This window comes from Netta rufina, assembly GCF_964035555.1.
Source record: "Netta rufina genome assembly, chromosome: 6".
In the NCBI taxonomy this organism is placed as follows: Eukaryota; Metazoa; Chordata; class Aves; order Anseriformes; family Anatidae; genus Netta; species Netta rufina.
Window position 1 is genome coordinate 30,475,703 of NC_140129.1, and position 18,135 is coordinate 30,493,837.

At 42.8% G+C, this 18,135-nt stretch overlaps 1 protein-coding gene across 1 annotated transcript in view; it reads left to right on the top strand.

Moving 5' to 3' along the window:
* The window catches only part of NCKAP5 (NCK associated protein 5), a gene marked incomplete at both ends in the record, with an annotated part of 351,457 nt that overhangs the window by 121,849 nt on the left and 211,473 nt on the right, over positions 1 to 18,135 (top strand). Inside the window, one exon of the mRNA XM_084289510.1 lies at positions 11,300 to 11,359. Coding sequence (XP_084145636.1) covers positions 11,300 to 11,359 — 60 coding nt within the window. The remainder of the gene's footprint in view (positions 1 to 11,299; positions 11,360 to 18,135) is intronic.

The following is an 18,135-nucleotide window of genomic DNA, read 5'->3' on the forward strand; positions in this document are numbered from 1 at the left end:
TATGTCGACATTTGAGGATGCGTGTAGGAAAGAATGCGTTTCTTTCATCTCTCTCTTGCTGGGAGTCCGAGCAGAAGGCCCCTGCGGGGCTTGCCTTGATGCTCGGCGTCTGCCAGGAGCGGGCAGCTCTTGCTGCTGGCTGTTTGCAGGTGGCCCGAGAGCCAACTGTTGCACGCCACCAAGCGACCTGTTGCTCTGTAAGTACACATCATCTGCTTTACCTTGTACTGCAGGCACATCTTTTGTACAAAGACGACCTTGGCAGACTATCTAATGTGTCCTTTAACTACGAAATAGGCTTTTTCCTTGCAGAATTATGAAAAATGGATGGTCATCTGAAACTATTTTCATAATTGGTTTATTTTTCACTGCCACAGTGTAAGCTAATGTGATTGAATAGGTGCACAAGAGCTTTTAATAATGGAGATCAAGGATATACACATGTAAAACGGAGTAGCTGATTTCATGGCAGTGTTGCAAGAATTACAGGTATTGCTCATCTTCCAGCATATGTACTCGGTATTGATCAATTACTAAATTCTGTGCTGCAAACTGTATTTCTGTCCTTTTAGTAGCCCTTTTTGTTTCTTTTATCGGTCCTTTCTTCAAAGTGCATTTAGGAAACTGTTACCTGTCTTGTATGGTTAGTTTTGTTTACCTGCTCTCACTTTGCCTTTTACTTGTTGGGCACCCACAGACTTCTGTGTGGGGTTTCTGTGCACGGTATCCCAGAATGGAAATTCGGAGGCACAAATACAGGAAATGTGTGGTTTACACATGTATGTTTTCCCTCATACAGAAAGTATTAATATGTACCTGATGGTTCGGTGTATATTTTGACCTATTCTGACTGCTTCCTGAGTACGAAGCACTCGGCAGTACTGCTCTGCAATTGAAGTGCCCAGTGCTGGGTGTGGATGCACGCAGTTAATACCCGTGGGAGGTGGTGGTGCTACTGTCCTACTGCACCCACAGATCTGCAGAGCATCTCACTATTCAGTTTGTTCTCCTGTAGAATGATGTGAGAAGAAATTCTCTCAGCTGAGTTGGTAGAGGAAAGCGGAGATGGGATGCGGGACAGAACTCTGCTGCAGGGACCTGATCCAAGTGTGAGCTGCCTCTGGCCCTGAAACAGAGCCGTCCCCAGCCTGCATGACTGAGCATTATTCATGAGCCTTAATAAAAGGATATTGGTAGTCTTGAGGGTGCTAAAGGGAATGACAAGAAGCAACAAGAGCAGTTTAAAGAGTAAAGAAAGGGAATTTTTCTGAACAACTCTGATTCTTTTTGAGCAGGGGGTCATTGTAGATTTGCTAGCGTGTGTGGCAGAATACTTGGAAGCATTGAACTACTACAGAAATGGAAAAAGTCAAGAAAAAAATCCAGGGAGTCAAACAGAATGAAATCACTTTTATTTTATTTCTTGTCCATCAAGGGGGAAAAAAAAAGGATGTTTTTTTTCAAGGTATATTCCAGTGCTTAATTGGAACAGGACATGAATGACAGCAGGAAGGTTACAGAGCATGCAATAAATGACACTCAGAGAGAAAAGACATGGTATTTGTAGGTGCAGTCTGGTAAGAAAAACACAAGTCCTGATGCTGTGGGCTTTCTGGATCGTTTAAAAACCTATTGCACTGTACAGCACCCTAAAAAAGTGATTACAAAGAATACCAGGAATGTGTTATGATGATCTGGGAACAAAGGAGAGGAAACGGAGGTAATAGGTCAACCAGTAACGAAGCAAAATCAGATATCTTCTTTGATTTGTAAGCGTGGAACTGAGAAGATTTTGTAGAGAATGAGGAGAAAATCTTTCTAAACATTGTCACAGCCAACCTGAGAGATGAGTGCATCACTGAGACATAGCAGAAGGAAAGCTAGTTAGGAAGAAAGCAGTAGGATCTAAGAGATGTTTGTTGACATACCAGTGTATTTGATTTTTTTTTTTTTTTTTTTTTGAGCTTTACACCCCCATTTTTCTTCAGTCTTGCATTTGGTCCTTTTTTCCCAAAGAAATGTATGTACTCCTTTGATTTGATTTCCATAGAAATACAAGAGAAGGCTCAGCAGTTTGTTTATAGGATCTCTGGTTTGCAGGCCCAGTTGTCTACAGCCTTCATCGCTCTTTTGCACATTCAATGAAATGAAGTTTCAGAAGCTGGTAATTCACTAAAAGCATGTGGAAGGAGCATTTTGTGCGAATGTTAATCGTGGAATTTAAGAGCAATTAGGATTAGGACTAAAAAGATCTGCTAGTGATGAAAGGCTTGCATTGAAGGAACAGACACCAGAAGCAATGGCAGTCTGCTGCTCTTGGCTGCTGTTAGCTGTATGTCTGAGTAATATTGGTTATGAAGAAATGTTTCCCCTATTTTCAGCCTTCTGTGAAACAAGGGTTCTGACTTCATCCTGCGAGGGGACTGTCATATAAATATCAGTTAGCACCCGCGCAGAGAGCCTCAGGGAACGGGATGGAAGGAGTGAGAATGCTTTCATGCTTTGATGCAGTGGTTGGGAAAGTAAAAGTACTGTTAAGCACGATGCATTTTATGTTAATAAACAAAGATCATTAGCTGAAGACAGAAGTGCTGCCAATCCTGAATCTTTCATGAGCAATAAATTCTCATTAAAAATCCTTTAGGGAAATGCAGATCCTTTCAGAAGAATTTCCACAGCACATCATGTCCATGTGACAAATCTCCGGAGGAAAAAAAGTATACGAACCACCAGTGATTGGGGGATTTGTTAGCTTAACTTTCAAGTCTTTTGCAGAAATAATGTATTTCTTGATTGTTTGTTCCTTTCTTTTTCTTTTTTTCAAGGTCTTCTTGGGAGCAGGCTTATTTTAAAAAAAATTTTTTTTTTTTTTTTTTTTTTTTTTTTTTTTTTTTTTTTTTTTTTTTTACTGGGAATGGCTGAACCGGGTCAGGTCTCTCAGCCAATTCTGTCTGGGTAACAATCTGGAGAGTTCTTCATGTGTCGGGAGACAGCTTCTGACTTCAGAATGTTTAATTCTTGAAACAATTAACACCAGTAAAAAGTGTAAAAAGAAGGAACATAGATAGTTCCATATGCTGTAAGGATCTAGTACTTCAAGCCCTACCAAGTCCCCCACCCAGAAACACGAGAGTTGAGAATCCATCTTACCTAGAGAGCAGCTTCGTCCAACTTAAAAAGTCAGCAACATGGGAAGTAAAAAGGTACGTGCTCACAGGATGAAACATGCCATGAGGAGCAGTTAAGCTGGGGGGAAGCAGCTACAGGTCCCCTGCTGGTGCTGGTGTGTTCAGTCTTAAACCTGGAGCAGTGTGAAGGAGAAACAAGATGCAAAAAGTACCTTTATGAATAATGGTGCAAGATACAAGGAGGTAAAAGGCAGTGGCTAAAGCAGCACTCAGCTCTGGCCTGGTGCCTCTTTCAGCGCCTTCTCTGTGCCTGCCTTTGGTATAAAGCTAAAACTGGAGACTTTTAGCAGCCTGTCTTGTCTCATCCTCCCACTTAAAGAAATGGAGCTGCTGGACCACGAACTGCTGCAAAGCAATGAGCTGGGTTAGCGATGCAGAAGGGGTAGCATAAAACATGCTCTTCACACTGCCCTGGACTGGATAAGGTTATAAGAATGACTCAGCCACTCGGAGCATGCTGTCAGGACGATGATGTACACCGTTGTTTTCTTTTTATTATGGAAAAGTGCTAACTGCAGCCCTTCTACTGTGACAGAAGTCTCAGGAAGAATTCTAGTACAATTTTAGAGTGTTTCAGGGCTTGCATTAAACAGATGCTTTCATTTGCATTACAATTTAAGCTATCACCTGGAAAGAAGAACAAGCAGTTATTCTCGAAGTGAAGTGCGGGGATCTATACGCAACTGCGTCCTATATTACACTTTAAAGTTTCTTTGGCTAAATTAATATTCCAAACTGACTTCTATTAGTCCTTTTCATCTCTTTCCCTATCTGCCCGAACACCGAGCTTTTCCATGATAAGTCTTTGAGAAGTTGGCAGCTTGCCTAATCATACACATTTGCTCTGTATGCTTCTTGGATTGCAACTTATGGGCTGAAATAATACAGCATTAAATCTGAGTGTTACTGTTAATGTAACATTAAAATTGATAAATCAATCACTGCTGTCAAGAAATTCCGAAGTTGTAGCCACGCTGTTGAATTTTGTTAAATTGCTTTTGCTATCTATTGTGTGGCGAGGGTTATAGAAGAGAGACGATAAGGTTTATGGTTAGCGTATTGCTTCTTAGAAGAAAAAAGTAACTGTGGGACAGATCCTGTGCTGACTTATTTGTAGTAGTGTGTTTCAGTAGTTTGTGGGATGTACTAAATCAGCAGGTTTAAATGGGGAACAAGTCTGGGCGGACTCTGGCCCTGCTAAAATCCTCACATGCTTTTTGAGAAATGTGAGTTTTTCATAATGCTTGGAATATTTTACTTGTAATGTGAAAAACTGTATGTTAGAAGCATTCCAGGGTTCAGTACTGTAGTGCTGTTTATTTTTTCTTGAAACTTGGGTGTTTGAAGTGTCACACTTGCTGGTGCATTAAAGTGAACATCTGTAATTCCCTTGCCTGCTGCAGTTTACTGGTTTATGTTTGAGCTGACTTCTAAAAACAAATCTTTAAGTATCTCTCACTACTGCCTCTGTACTTCAGAAATTATTAGGATTTTTTTCTCGTTTTTTGTGTTTCATAAATAAATTTTGAACCCCTCCCCATTTTCCTCCTCCTTTTGGGCTGGGATTCCAGGTGGAAGGTGTCAGAGGAATACATCTGAAAAAAACACACAAATGCTTTCTCTCTCACATGATGGTCACAAGCGAGATGCTCCAGGAGATCTGTGGAGTGATCACTTGGTGTAATGTGTAATCACCCTGCTGGTTTGGCATCGCGCCACCCAGACATCAGTCTCTCATCCTATGAGTGTGTGCCATGAGGAAGGAGTCACCTGCTCGCCTCTTCTTCATCCAGAACCTGCTTTGACTGTGCTAGCTGCTGCTGTCTGTGTGTCCGGGCAGTCACCAGGTGCTGCTGGCTCTATTTGCTGTCATTCTCATTAGCAGCAGGTTACTAATGAGCGTTAGGGACTTCTACTTAAAAAGCTTTTACCCTTTGCTTGCTGGCTTTTCTACAATACCAAAGTTAAAAAAAACAGCCCAAAGCTTGAGGGGGAAAGAAAAAAAGGCACTTTAAAGTCCCTGTGTAGGTGTCCCTGGCTGTCTGATGCTGCTGGCCCAGATGTGTAAAGGATTTGGGAGGTGGCCATGCTGTGGGGTCACTGCTCACAGTGGAAGGAGACTTTCCTCAGCATTAAAAAAATAAAATAATAAAAAATAAAATTGTTTGAAATGTTGACTGAGATAACAGTGAATAATTAATGCCTGCAAGCTTGCACCCAGGTTTCCCCTGTTGAAAGCAATAAACAGCAGAGAAGTAATGAGGATTGTCCATGTGAGAGAAGATAGTTCTGCTGCCAGCCCCACATGTGAGCCCCACCAGTGATGTGACCGTACCCAGCTGACTTCTGCTGCTGGACCAGGACTGGGAGAGGAATTTGTCACAAAAACCAGCCCATCATCACCCGACATGGACTGCTGACAACCTTTCCTTTCCCCCTCGCCTAGCAAAGGGGGGCCTTTGGGCTCTTATCACAGTTCTGCCTCCTCCAGGTGTGTCTGCTGCTTGTGCTGCTTCTTGCTTCTAGCCCAGGTGTGTGACTGAGCCCCGTGGCACCCCCCTGGTCTCCCATGGGATTTTGTTGTATGTGGTCTCGTGGATGCTTCTGGAGGTAATTAGATGGTCTTTGAACCTGCTGCTTCAGATTTCACATACTTTCAAATCTACTGGAAATCGGTGAGAGCCCTGGGGGTGGCTGATTGATATTTTAGATCACAGTTGTACATCCTGTGTTCCCCAACGCATGCTGCCTCATCCCCAAGGAAATGCACTTCAAGTAAGTTGCTACCTGTTCGGCTTGTCTGGATTTGGCAGGAACATGTCCCATGGAAGAGAGCTTTAATGTAAATGATGTTTTCAGTATGCTTATCTCTTACTCAGAAATAAATTAGCAATAATTGGGAGCCTGTGCCTTGCTGGTGGCTCTTCCTATCTATTCTGCTTCTCCTTGACAGCATTGCTCCTTCTATTGTAGTAACCACAGTCTGCAATTATTATAAAAATAATTAAATAAAGCTCGTACTCTGCTCAGCGTTAAATTTTCAATTAGTATTTCTTTGCAAGACGACTCTCTTTATTGCCAGATCTAGCTAAACTGTTGTGATTCTAAACTACCGGCTTCAAAAAGAGCACAGTGCAGACACTTCCAGCACACCAAACACACCCCTTGTGCCTGATCTTCAGCTGCAAGGAAGGTGGTGGCATCGCCAAGCACTGAAGGAGGCACGGCAGCTCCCCACAACACCTGTGGCTGTCTCTTGTCAGGTCCCAGCAGGCGAGGGGCTCGAGCACAGCTCGGTGGGCTTGGTGCTGGGGTTTCTGGTGCCTTGGGAAGTCAGGATTATGGCAACTGGGTGCTTGGGGGAGAAAATTACAAAGAACGAATTTTAGGTGATAAATAGGGAGGACATTTCAGCACATAATGAGTAGGGACACTTTGCAAATTCACATTCTGAGCTTTTCTCATTTTGCTGACTTTCACATGGTGAAATATATTTTTTCCTATTGTGAGCTGTTTATTCACTTTCTGAATCTCCATAGCGTAGGGCAGGAACCTCCTGCTAATTTCTCTGCTCCGAAGTGGTCTGCAGAAGGCACCAAAGCGCTCCCTGGAATATAGCACAGTCGCTGTGGTTGGACACAAGCACTAAAAATAAAACCAATTGTAAGAGCAACACTTTCAAGCTTGACTTTTTCCATAGGTCAAGTGATTGTTTTCCATCTTTGCAAATGGTGAAAGCTGTAAGATGAAAGATGAAGCCAGGGTTTATTTTCTGGTGCAGAACTGACCACTTCTAAGGGAAATTGCTGCTGAGTGAAAGTTTCCAAGAAAGGATGAAACATGAAGAAAACACTTTCCTGGTCATGAAATAAATAAATCGGAGAGTAAAGAAGCAATTAAGTTAGTAACTTGGGAACTGCCATACCTCTTAAATCTTGTCCTCATTCACTCCAGGTGTAGGAATGTAATAAGTTATAAGGCATAAGAAAAGGTGAAAATATTTTCATTAATGTTGAAAACGCAAGATAATGATAACTTGCTGGTGTGTAGTGACATTGATGATGTGTAAAGTGTGGATGAACAACGCTGGGGTCTGGTGTAACCGTCCTGTTCTCAGTGGATCATAGCAATTGAGATTCAGTGAAGCATTAACTTGAGTTTCAGGGGATGTCACAAGGAAATTCTGCATTCTTTTAGAGTTTGGGATTTGTTCTTTTTCATTGTTAACACTAAAATTATTTCTCTTCATTAAAACTGTACAATCATTATCTAGCATTGAAAATCTACTCTGAGTCTGCAGGGCTGAGGTCTTGGCAAATAGTTCCAATCCAGCACGTCGTAATGAAGTCTTTACTTCATGCCTTTATTGAGAAACTATTTTAAGAAATACCTTTCCTGTGTGAGATGCAGAAGCAACACTGTATATATATCTACGAGCTGCTGAGTCTGAGGTTGCAAAATACGAATGAAAATCTCGCTCTAACATTTGGGAAGTTGAACTTTGCTGCTAGAGGTTTCTGTTTGTCTCAGCAATGTAAAACACACGTAAAGAAGAACTGAAAGAACAAGGCAGCCTTCCCTGCATCCAGTACCGCTTTCATCGCCTTGGTGGATCTGAGGATATCGGTTAGCAGATGAGGAACTGGATCAGCGTTTGTTCAAATTTAGGTGGTAGGTGGGGGTCTGCAATTGCATCTTTTTGACTTTCTTAATCCCTGTGGACCTACGAGAAGTTCAAGTGACACATCTGCAGGGAAAACCTGAGCTGTTCTGGGTGGCTGCCACTGCTGGTAGGAGACTGCTTTTGTCTGGTGGCTGGCGGAGTCTCGCTGGTGGGGAAGAGAGAAGGAGAAATGTCGGCTTGAGGAGAGTTTAGCATGTGCAGGATGATTTAAAACACTGGTGTTTTTCTTGGACTAAATGGGCTTTCCTCAAACTGTTGTTTTTTAGAACAAGCTACTGCAAAATCTAGTGGTGATATTGAGACTTGAAATGTATCTTTCTTACATCCACACACTGAACACTTGTGTGCCTGCTTCCATCTGGAAAGGATATAATTGCATCCTTGTTTGGCTCCTTTAATTATCTCTTTGCAAAGGCCTCGGCTGGGAGTTTTGCCACTTACAATGCAAATATTCAAACTTAGGAGCATAAACTGTGCTTTCAAAGAACACTTTTGTAAACCTTTTATCATTTGGTAGTTTTTCCAAAGCGAACATGAGAACTTCTCAATGAACATGTTTTAGGTTTTTTAAACCCTCAGAAGCATTTTGTTTTCTTGTAGGTTGGCTGTAGTTGCTAATTAACTTCGTTAATTAATCATGCTATAGGGATGAAACATGCTTGATTAAAAATAAATAAAGCCATATAGCCACAAAGCAACGCTACTGATTTTTTTCCTATTTAGAAGCAAAGATTAAAAAAACAAGATTAACGCTGAAGCTGCATGTCAAATGTTCTTTGCATCTGAAAGGCTAAAGTAGCTGAAAGCTTGTTATTTTTGCAGCTCAGTCATAGTAAAAGTGCTTATCCAATTGTAACACTGGTTAAAAAAAGGAAGAAAAAAAAAAAAGGAAAACTCACTGTGCTGAGGACGAGCTGGGTGATTTGGTTGTGCTTGCACACAAAGGTCCCACTTCTCCCTTGTCCCGTAGCTTACACGAAAACTTCCAGCGCTGCAAATTGGTGCTAAACGCTGTTGGCTCACGGCAGGATTTCGACGGCATTTCTCAGCCATGGTACTGGTGGGTATTTACAGAGGTAATGTGGGCACATTTACACAGAGCAGCTCACTGTGGGCGATGGGCCAGACGCGTCCCAAACCAAACTGGATGGAGTTACCCAAGGGATTACCGTGCTCTGGGGGCACACGGCATGCCCTGCACAGATGAGGATGACCATCTGCTTGGGGCTCGTGCCCCGTGCCCAGATCCTTTGCCCAGAGGAAGGGAGAAAGCGCACTGGGACCCCTCTGAACGGGGAGCACGGAGCTTGCCTTCCTCTATGTTTGCTTATTTTTAGATGCTTCTGCAACAGACGGCTCTTCTGCATCCCCTGGTGCAGGTTTTCCCATACATGATGATCTGGTTTACTTGTTGCTTTCTCCTGTTGAAGTGTCATTGCACTCCCAATAGCAGGAGTGTTGTAGGCACGGTATGGGAACGCCTGGCTCTGCCCTCCTTTGCTGGGAAAATTGTTCAGGAAGCCCCCTCTGACTCTTCCCCTGTAAGAATGGTGAAAATTGGATCTCATTAAGAGCAGCTCTTTGCTGATGGAGCTTGAATAGAATTTAGCTTTATAAAAGCTACAGAATTCCAGAAATGTGTAAATAAATCTCTGTTAGGGGTAAAATGGAGAGGGAAAAGCATTGTCCTCATTCAGGAGGAATAACTGAACCTGTGCAGATTGGAAGTACATGGAAGACTGGTTTGTGGGTTGTTTTTTTGTTTGTTTCCCTACGTCTTTTCTCATAAAACATCTTCAGGCATTTGTTTTGCAATTAAAAAGTCAACTCCCCCTCAAAGGGTATGCAAGCTTTTTCTGCTAAAACACATTAGGGCACTGAACCAGCACAAAAAGGCAACTGGCTATTTCGAGCAGCTGAACTACATCCTTAAAGTAGGTTTAACCAATGTTGTAAGTTGTGATAGTGTGTGATAGTGTGACACTGACCAAGCAGGGCAGAGGGAGGGTTACACGTGTGGTTTAGAAGCAGTTTGTAGGATACTTGCATTAAGGCTCTCTCTTATATTAGTGCTGCTCCTCCATTTTCAGTCATTTTTCACATGTTCACAAAAGCATCCAAATATTCTGCAGTAACACAAATGCAGCTTCCCCAGGGTGGTGGCTGTGTTGTGTTTAGCTTTTGCCAATATTAATTTTTTTTCATCATTGTGTACATTTACAGATCACAATATTACCAATGCCTACGATTACTCTGATGACCATTTGGGACCTCCTGAACAAGGGGGGATTTTGTTCCTGGTGGGTCTCCCACGTCACGGGGCAGAGCTGGGTGCTCCCAGGCCGGCACCCTGCTGGCAGTACAGTTTCCATTTAAATGGAAAATTTACAACTTGGTTATCTTCTATTTTACAAATCCTGTTGCCAGAAGTTTTCAAAGCCATCGTTCATCATTTGTAATGAATTTATTCTTCTCCAAATTTTATGTTTTGTTGTGTTCTGATAAATTCTTCATGTGCTAGTAAATTCCTCTGACATTCCTGCAGGGTGCTTTTCTTTCAAAAATAGGTGTTCTTTAAAAATAGCCTCCTTGGAAAAGTGTCTTTGTTTTTCTTAAATCCATTTTAAATTGTGAGAGGTTGCTTAAGTCCCAGCTGTTCCGTAAGGTGTTTTCTGTTTTGCTGAGCTGCCAGAGTAAGTTCCTCTCCTCCTTTCCCCCCTGCAGCGGCAGGTTCTGCGCCGCTTTGCAGGGTCTGGATTTTGTAGTTCACAGACTTGGTACGTGCTACATTCTCCCAGTCCATACACTGTGAAAACCTCTCCCTTTCTGCACATACTAAAAACATAATTCCATTCCTTTCTTACAACTTTTCAGGAGAACCTGTGTTGTGATTGCCAAATTCTTAATTAAGCAAGTGAATTGCTATATGAGTCAAGTTGAAGATTTGGGTAAGGGCCTTGTACAAAAAAAAGCTTAATAAAAAGAATAAAATTGCAAAATATCTACAGTATGTTTAGAAACGGAGCATATTTATTTTAATTTTATGCATACATTTACTGATAATTTAACAGTCTTCTAGCTTGTGGTAATGCACTGCAGCAGAGGCTGATGTGCAGGGCCGCAGGAAAACAAATCACGCGGCCTGATTTGCACGGTCTGCTTCCGTACCAGCAGCGTGATGAGCTGTTCTGGTGTTTGAACGGAGCAAATGATGTTGAGATTCTGTTGATTTATTGTCAGTTCTGTCAGACTGCCACAAAATGAAACAATAACACAGCCGTTAAATACCTCACAGAAATATGGCAGCGCTCTGCCAGGAGGGTTACCCGAGCGGCGTGCAGGAACGCTGCCGTGACGTGGATGTGGCGCGTCCTCTCCGGCAGTGAGAAATGAAATGCTATTCACACGCTTTTCTTTCCGTAGGGAGAAGCTGTCTGTGGCTCGGCTGCAGCGAGAAGTTGCACAAAGTAAGAGTGAAGGAACCATGGTAAGCTGCGGCACCCGTCTGCTTTGCGGTTCTTACTGTACTTCTGTCCAGGCCTTAGGTCCACTTCGTCTTGCTGAAGATGAACACCCGAGTGTTAAGGCTGTCATGGATGTAACGATGGGTGCCAACCATTCATTCATACCTCTGAGGAAACTCAAGGCTCTGTCTTGGCTTCTGGGGAAAGCTGTGGTAGCGAAAAGCTGTTTCCTTTTCCCTGCTGATGGTGCTCACTGGAATGGGAAGAGAGGCAAGCAAGCTCATGAGCACAGAAGGGCAATTTCAGATCAAAATGTAGTAGATTTAGTTGCCTTTTGTTGGCCTTAAATCTTGGCCAGCTGCAGAAAAATGGAAGAGTGCAAGCATGGAAGCTTTAATTAAAAACAAAAAAGTCAATCCAATCAACTTGTAAATCATGTAATGCTCTTTATATCTTCATTTTTCTCATAGCAGTTTGAGATTAGGCTTGTGAGCAAAAGTTGAAATGAGTGATTTTTGGTTAACCAGAGCTCTCAATTAACAGAGTGCCTTATCTCTTCAAAACAATTTTCTTTCAGAGCCAACATGTGCAGAATGTGCTTAATTACTTAATATCTGAGGAACTCTTCCCATCTGTTAAGAAGTTTGTTTGTCCCTGTCTTTGGATAAAACGTCGTAGGCTTCCATGGGATAACAAAGCAGAAAAGTCCCAAACCCAGATTCACTCCCTCAGACACACTTAGGATGCTGCTGTTGATCTGAGTGGGTCTCACAGTTGGCTGTGAAATAATCTGGGGCAAAACTTGTTTAACCTGGTGGAGAGAAGCTGTGTAGGACCTGTACGCTCAGTTAGCTGTGTGCTTCCAGGTCCTTAAAATCCCAGCTGCCTCCGGTGAGTGCATTTTATAAATCATTATTAGTGATCAATGCAACGCAAGAAGGTTTGGAGGGATGTGGGTGACAGGCAGGAGAAACCTGCCATGAGCCATATGACGATAGCCACGTGCAGCTCCGTAACGGAGGAAGGGTGGCTGACAGGGGGCTCTGCAGGGACAGGAGCCTTGGCAATCCTCATGGCTCATAGTGAGGGGAAGGAGGGCAGTGGGATTTGCACAAAATCCCTGCTGTGTGCCAGGCATTGTGCAAGCATTACCCCAAGATAGCTCCCTTGGGTCTGTGCTGGGGCTGATTTGGCCACCAGAAAGTTTTGAGAGTTCAGCAGTCAGGCAGATGGGGCACTTGGTTATGGGATGCGTGTTGGGGCAGAAGTTCTCTAGGAACTGAGAAGCAAACTTCTGTCACGTTGAGCTGTAATCCAGCAGCCGATAAACAAGATGTAACTCCTGCTGACTTCAGAGGGGATTTTGCCTCAGGAAGGATGGCAAAGATCAGGCATGGGGTTTAGAATTGCATTTTAGTTTCCAGCGTAAACAATTTTCAAAATCTGAAAAGAGCTGTTTACTGTATTTGAAGTGTTTCCTTTAATTTTTTTTTTTAAACCAGTTTTCCCTTGGAGGCATAGAACTAATATAATATATTGCATGTAAAATACACTTAGCGGGATAATTCAAGACTTCATGAAATAAGCAACAGTGATTAACCTTCTAGACCTGGTAATGCTTTTGGTATATGTGATTCCAGAGACCCCCTATTTTCAGTAGAAAACCTATAATTTGTAGGTTGTCACTGTCCTGAAGTAATTTATGGTGGAAGAAGAGTTGTCATAACAAGTGAACTGCTGCAAGACCTCTCTGCCTGATAAATAACACTCGGATTCAAAGACCATTACAATTCCTTTTATTTACTGTTCAGTAACTTTGCTTACATACTTTCTGGACTCAAGGAACAGCACAGAATAATGGGAATCGAGCCTCCTCTGTCCCAGCAGCTCTCAGCAGCTTGGAGATGATAACATGCCTTTGGGAGAGGGCTGCTGCAGGGCAGGGAAGCAGTGGAGCCTCTGAAAAAGCCCCAGGCTTGGGCTTTTGGCCTTGGTGTCGCACCCACCTGGTGGTTTCATCTCCTGGGGGTCAGGCACGCCGGGTGCCTTTTACTGTGGGCTTGTGAGATTCCTCACACGGCACTGCTAAGCAGAGTGTGATTTTGGATAATTGGTTGTGAGGCTGAGTGCTGTAGCCTGTTACAAGCTGACAGGTAGCTCCCCAGGGGTGCAGCCTCTCCCCAAGGTAAATATCAGACTGTTTTCCTGCTCTTTCCCAAGGGGTCATTTCCACAATTATCCTGCAACTACTGCCGAGGCAGAGTGCGCCTGGAGAGACAATTGCTTTGAAGCAGCTGATGTATGGAAACTTGCCTGTGTCTCAGAGCTCAGAACCGGTAATTTTAATACGAAACACAGCAGTCATTAATTAACATTAATGAACTCAGCTGTGAGCAGTGTGGAAGCAGTATGGGTCCGGGAGATGGAGTAACTGAATGCAGGGGAGGCCGTGGGCCAATTAACTCAGGTAGGCTGCATTCCTGGGCCATGGAGCACGGAGCCCACACCGCTGGCCGGTCTCAGGGCACATTCTTAGGAAAGATGCACAGAGAAATTTTGGAGGGGGATTTTGGGCAGAGCAAGCCTTTGGCTTTGGCCTTTCAGTGAGCTAACGACTTCGTTTGGGAAGGGCAGGGGTGACGGCAGTTGCTGCTATTAGCACCGTGCTGTCTCGCAAGGAGCATTATTTGTACGTGGTGTGGGGTGGGTGGAAAGCAGCCTGCAGGAGGAGCCGTGCTGCCTCTCCTGCCTCTGCAAACCACACGAAACATCACCCAGCCTTCTGCAGGCAGGCACCTCATTTAGTACCATGCCAGTGCTCCTTCCTTACTTCAAAAAATTTACATTTTATTGGGGTTTTGCAATACAGATGGGTCATGAGGATAAGAAGCGGTGGCATTACACCAACCCACGGCCACTTCTAGGACAAGCAGAGCCAGAGGGCCAGAGGTGTTTGTCCCTGGCAGCACATGGCTGCAGGACGGGGTTCGGCCTGCCCTGCCTGCTCTCTGTTTGGCACCTGTTTGATTGCAGTGTGAGAAAGTTGTGTGCAGACTTCACTATTGCCTTCCCTGCAGGAATCATGTGCAGAATGTGCTATTTATAATTCACTTCCCTGCGCGGGGGCCCGTCAGTATTTGCGGTCTCTGCATTTCGCATGCGGTCCCTGGAAGCTGAGGCAGGGACCGCTGCGGCGAGGCCTGCTTGGACACAGGAACAACATCAAACAATCAACGCTAAGCATGTGCTGTAGAAACTAGTTAAGCTGTGATATCTTTGCTCAAAAAGGGATTTGTGCATCTGTGTAAATAACACGGTGAGTGATGAGGGAATGTGGTTTTTATGAGGAGACCTTTTTTAAAAGCTAAGGCTAAAAGATCGGGCATGCTGTACTGTGTGCGATACCAGCGTGTCAGCTCCACAACAGTCCCTGTAGAAATGTATTTTTTCCCATGTCCCAGACATGTATTTTTCATGACTGGATTATTGGAAGTAGATATGTACCAGAAGACACTCTAAAGAAGAGAACAAATGAAGGTATTGCACTTCAAGACTAGTGTTCATCACCAAAAATATGAGCTGACTCTAAGATCCCGTTTTTTCCATATAGTTGTATAGAAATCTGATACCTCATACATCAGATTGTGTGAACGTGCATTTATAAATTGTTTGAATTAGGAGAACCAAATAAATTTAGGCTGTGAATACCTGACATTTGCTCAAGTTTCTCATCAGTAAATATTAATGATTACTCATTACCAGAAGGCACATCTGCTCTGCTGCCAGTCAAGCTACTGGAAGCACCAGCAGCAGTGAGCCTAGCTGTGGTGTGGCTCTTTTGCTTGTGGCCTTCAGTTCTTTAATGTGCATTTTAGAAATGTTCTTAGTCATGTTACTTCTGACTCATCAAAGATATTTTACCTTTCTGTAAGGGAAAAGAATACGATCACTTCATGTGTGTACAGTGTGTATGAATTTGATGGAGACTGTGCAGGTGTCTCCTTTATTAAAATTAACAGCTTTCCATACAGATGAAGTGTTTATTTCAAAAGATCATAAAAGCTAGAAACTGTTTTAGTCAGTCCTCTTTTATTTATTTATTTTTGACTCATTAAATCCAAATGTTTTTACCAAACCTTAAGTGCATGACTTTGGATCTTTAGGACACAGAACAATACCAGGAAAAGTGTTCATTTTTGTGAGATTTTATTAACAGTGAACAATGCTGGGTTAGGAAAAATACAAGAAAAACGATTCCATAGTTACATAGCAGAGTCTTTGTGATAGATTAAGTGTTGTGTTAGCAGACATCTAGATTAAATACCTTGAGTGAACCAAACGTACACAGAATTACATCATGTTTTAATAACTTCAGTTAATAATTACCTAGAAAAAGTTCAAGATTTTATTTATTCGATCTATTTATATGCATACATGTTACAGGGTTGCTTCAGTAGTTTGTACTTCTGCATCCAAGTACTTTAAATCTACTCTATTTTCCATTAGTTCAGTGGCCTGTAACCTACACAAAAGAAATTGTGCCACTTTGGCAATTTAGCTGTGAAGGTTAAAGTGGGATGATGGCGCCTTTTATGTGTACATGGCTTTCACTTAGGGTGGGCCCTAGGCTCTGATTTACCATGTGTCCCGCTGCGTATTTAAGTGATGCAAAGTGATTATCGTGGGCTCTTCCCGGTGTCTGTCTATTCCACACCTGCACCCTTTTGTTAAAAACCACCATGTTAACTGAATGTGAGGTCCCCACTGAATAGGTTTCCACCCTCTGGTAATCCTTCTGCATTAGATTGATTTATGAATGTATCAGATTCTTTGTTAGCATGTAAACCACTAATTAATTTAAAGCTCTCTGTGGAAAAATTAAAGCCCTGGTTAAGGCTTTCAACAGGCTCAGATGGTGCTAATAATGGAAAAACAAGTTATATTAATGAGTTCTGATGCGATCAGCACAATTCTTGCTTTACAAACAGTTTTTGCTATAAAATACTAGAGACTGCAAGTTTTAAAATAAAGAGTGGAAAAATTAAAAGGGAAAGGCAGGAAAAGTCTCCGTGCAGTAAGATACCCCGCTATTACTAGGAACGGAGTCACTTTTGCTTGTTACAACTTTTTAAAATGTAATTTCCTAGATATACATAACAGCCTCTTGTAAAACTGCTGGGATTGAAATGCAAACCAGTCTTTCTCCCGGATTGAAGCTGAACTTCTAATGTAATCAGCTGTGATAAGATCTCTCTCTTGCTCCCTCTTCTCATCATGGGCTGCTGAACTGGAGCATTCACAAGGAGTCGGATGTGCTAGAGTGCAGAAAAGGTCTTGATTGAAATCTTATGAAAATCAGTAGAGACTCTGACCATATTCTCTACTTTTCCAAGCTCCAGGTTGTTTTGTGTGTAATTTCAGTTGTTTCCTCTTTCACTTGAATGTAGGTATGAGTTTTTGGTGAGAAGAAAGAGGAGATCAGAGCCCTGCCTGACGATGCTTTGTTGAGCTGAAGCGAAATGAAGTCGGAAATAAAAAGCTAAATCTCCGTCTTTTTTTGCAGGAAGCTGGAAATGCGCATTTATAGGGGCAGGCCATGATTATAGGAAGTTGCCCTTTTTCTGCACCTGTTCCCCCTCTAGAAAGCTGTGTGTACCTCTCCTGGCTCCCAGCACAGTCCAGGCACCCAGTCTCGTGCCACATTCTGGCTGTGCGCTCAGCACCGAAGCTGATGCTCACACTGCCCAGCTAATCATCAAGCAGGGAGCCTTCTTAAAAGGAGCACAGGCAGCATTTTCAGAGGCCCAGCCCCTCACATCTGCACCAGGCACCTTGCCCTTATGCCCGAGAGGGAATCGTGAGGTTGTGCATGAGCTCCAGCCTGACGGATGGCAGCACGATGCGACGAGCGGCCGCGGCCGGGGGGCACTCGCTGTCATCAGCATGATGGGTCCACACCGTGGCCAGGGACAGCAGGGATTGCTGCAGAAGCACCCGGGTCATGCAAAAATAGATGATACTTAGTAATAAATGAAGTGTTAAAGATGAGGTACAAAAGGCTAAATTATCTTTCCCAACTTCTGGGTTCTTACATCTATGAAATCATCTATCTGTGCTCTAATTAGAAAGTAGCAGAGAGAGAGGCAAAGTCGCTGTTGTAAAATGTCTCTTTGAATATTCAACATCCTAAACCAGAAAGGAGCAGTCTGACCCTTGTGCCTTCTCTGTGAAGCTGTGTGTTTTTACAACCAGCCATGCTGTCTAGCTCCTCTTTCTTAGAAACTTTGTCACATGTCTGTCAGAGAAACTAGGTGGCATTAGTAGTAGTTAACATCGGTAACGGCTATTGAAATTCTCTGCAAACCTGCTTTAATGCTCCTGGATCTCATTAATTGTCCATACCTCATTAGGCCAACTGTCCTCATCCACAACTTAGCAGTTTCATTTTTAGTTGTTTTAGAATTTTTAGTCCAGGAGAGGATTTTAGTTCTTTTTAGATCTTTACAACTCCTAAGTGTGTGTTTGCGTGTGCATGCATGTATGTGTGTGTGTGTGTATATATATATATATATATATGTACATACATACTTGGTTTGGTTTCTACAACTTTGCAAGCACATTGACATTTTTTCTTTTATGGATTTTATGAATCTAAGGATTCTTCATGAGCTAAGGTAGTTAGACCTTTCAAGAGTTACTTTAAAGTTAAAAAAATAAATAAATAAATTGCTCACTCTTCTGAAATTGAAGTAATAAAAGCCTGATTATGTCTGCTCAGAATAATTCTGCCTTTCAGGCC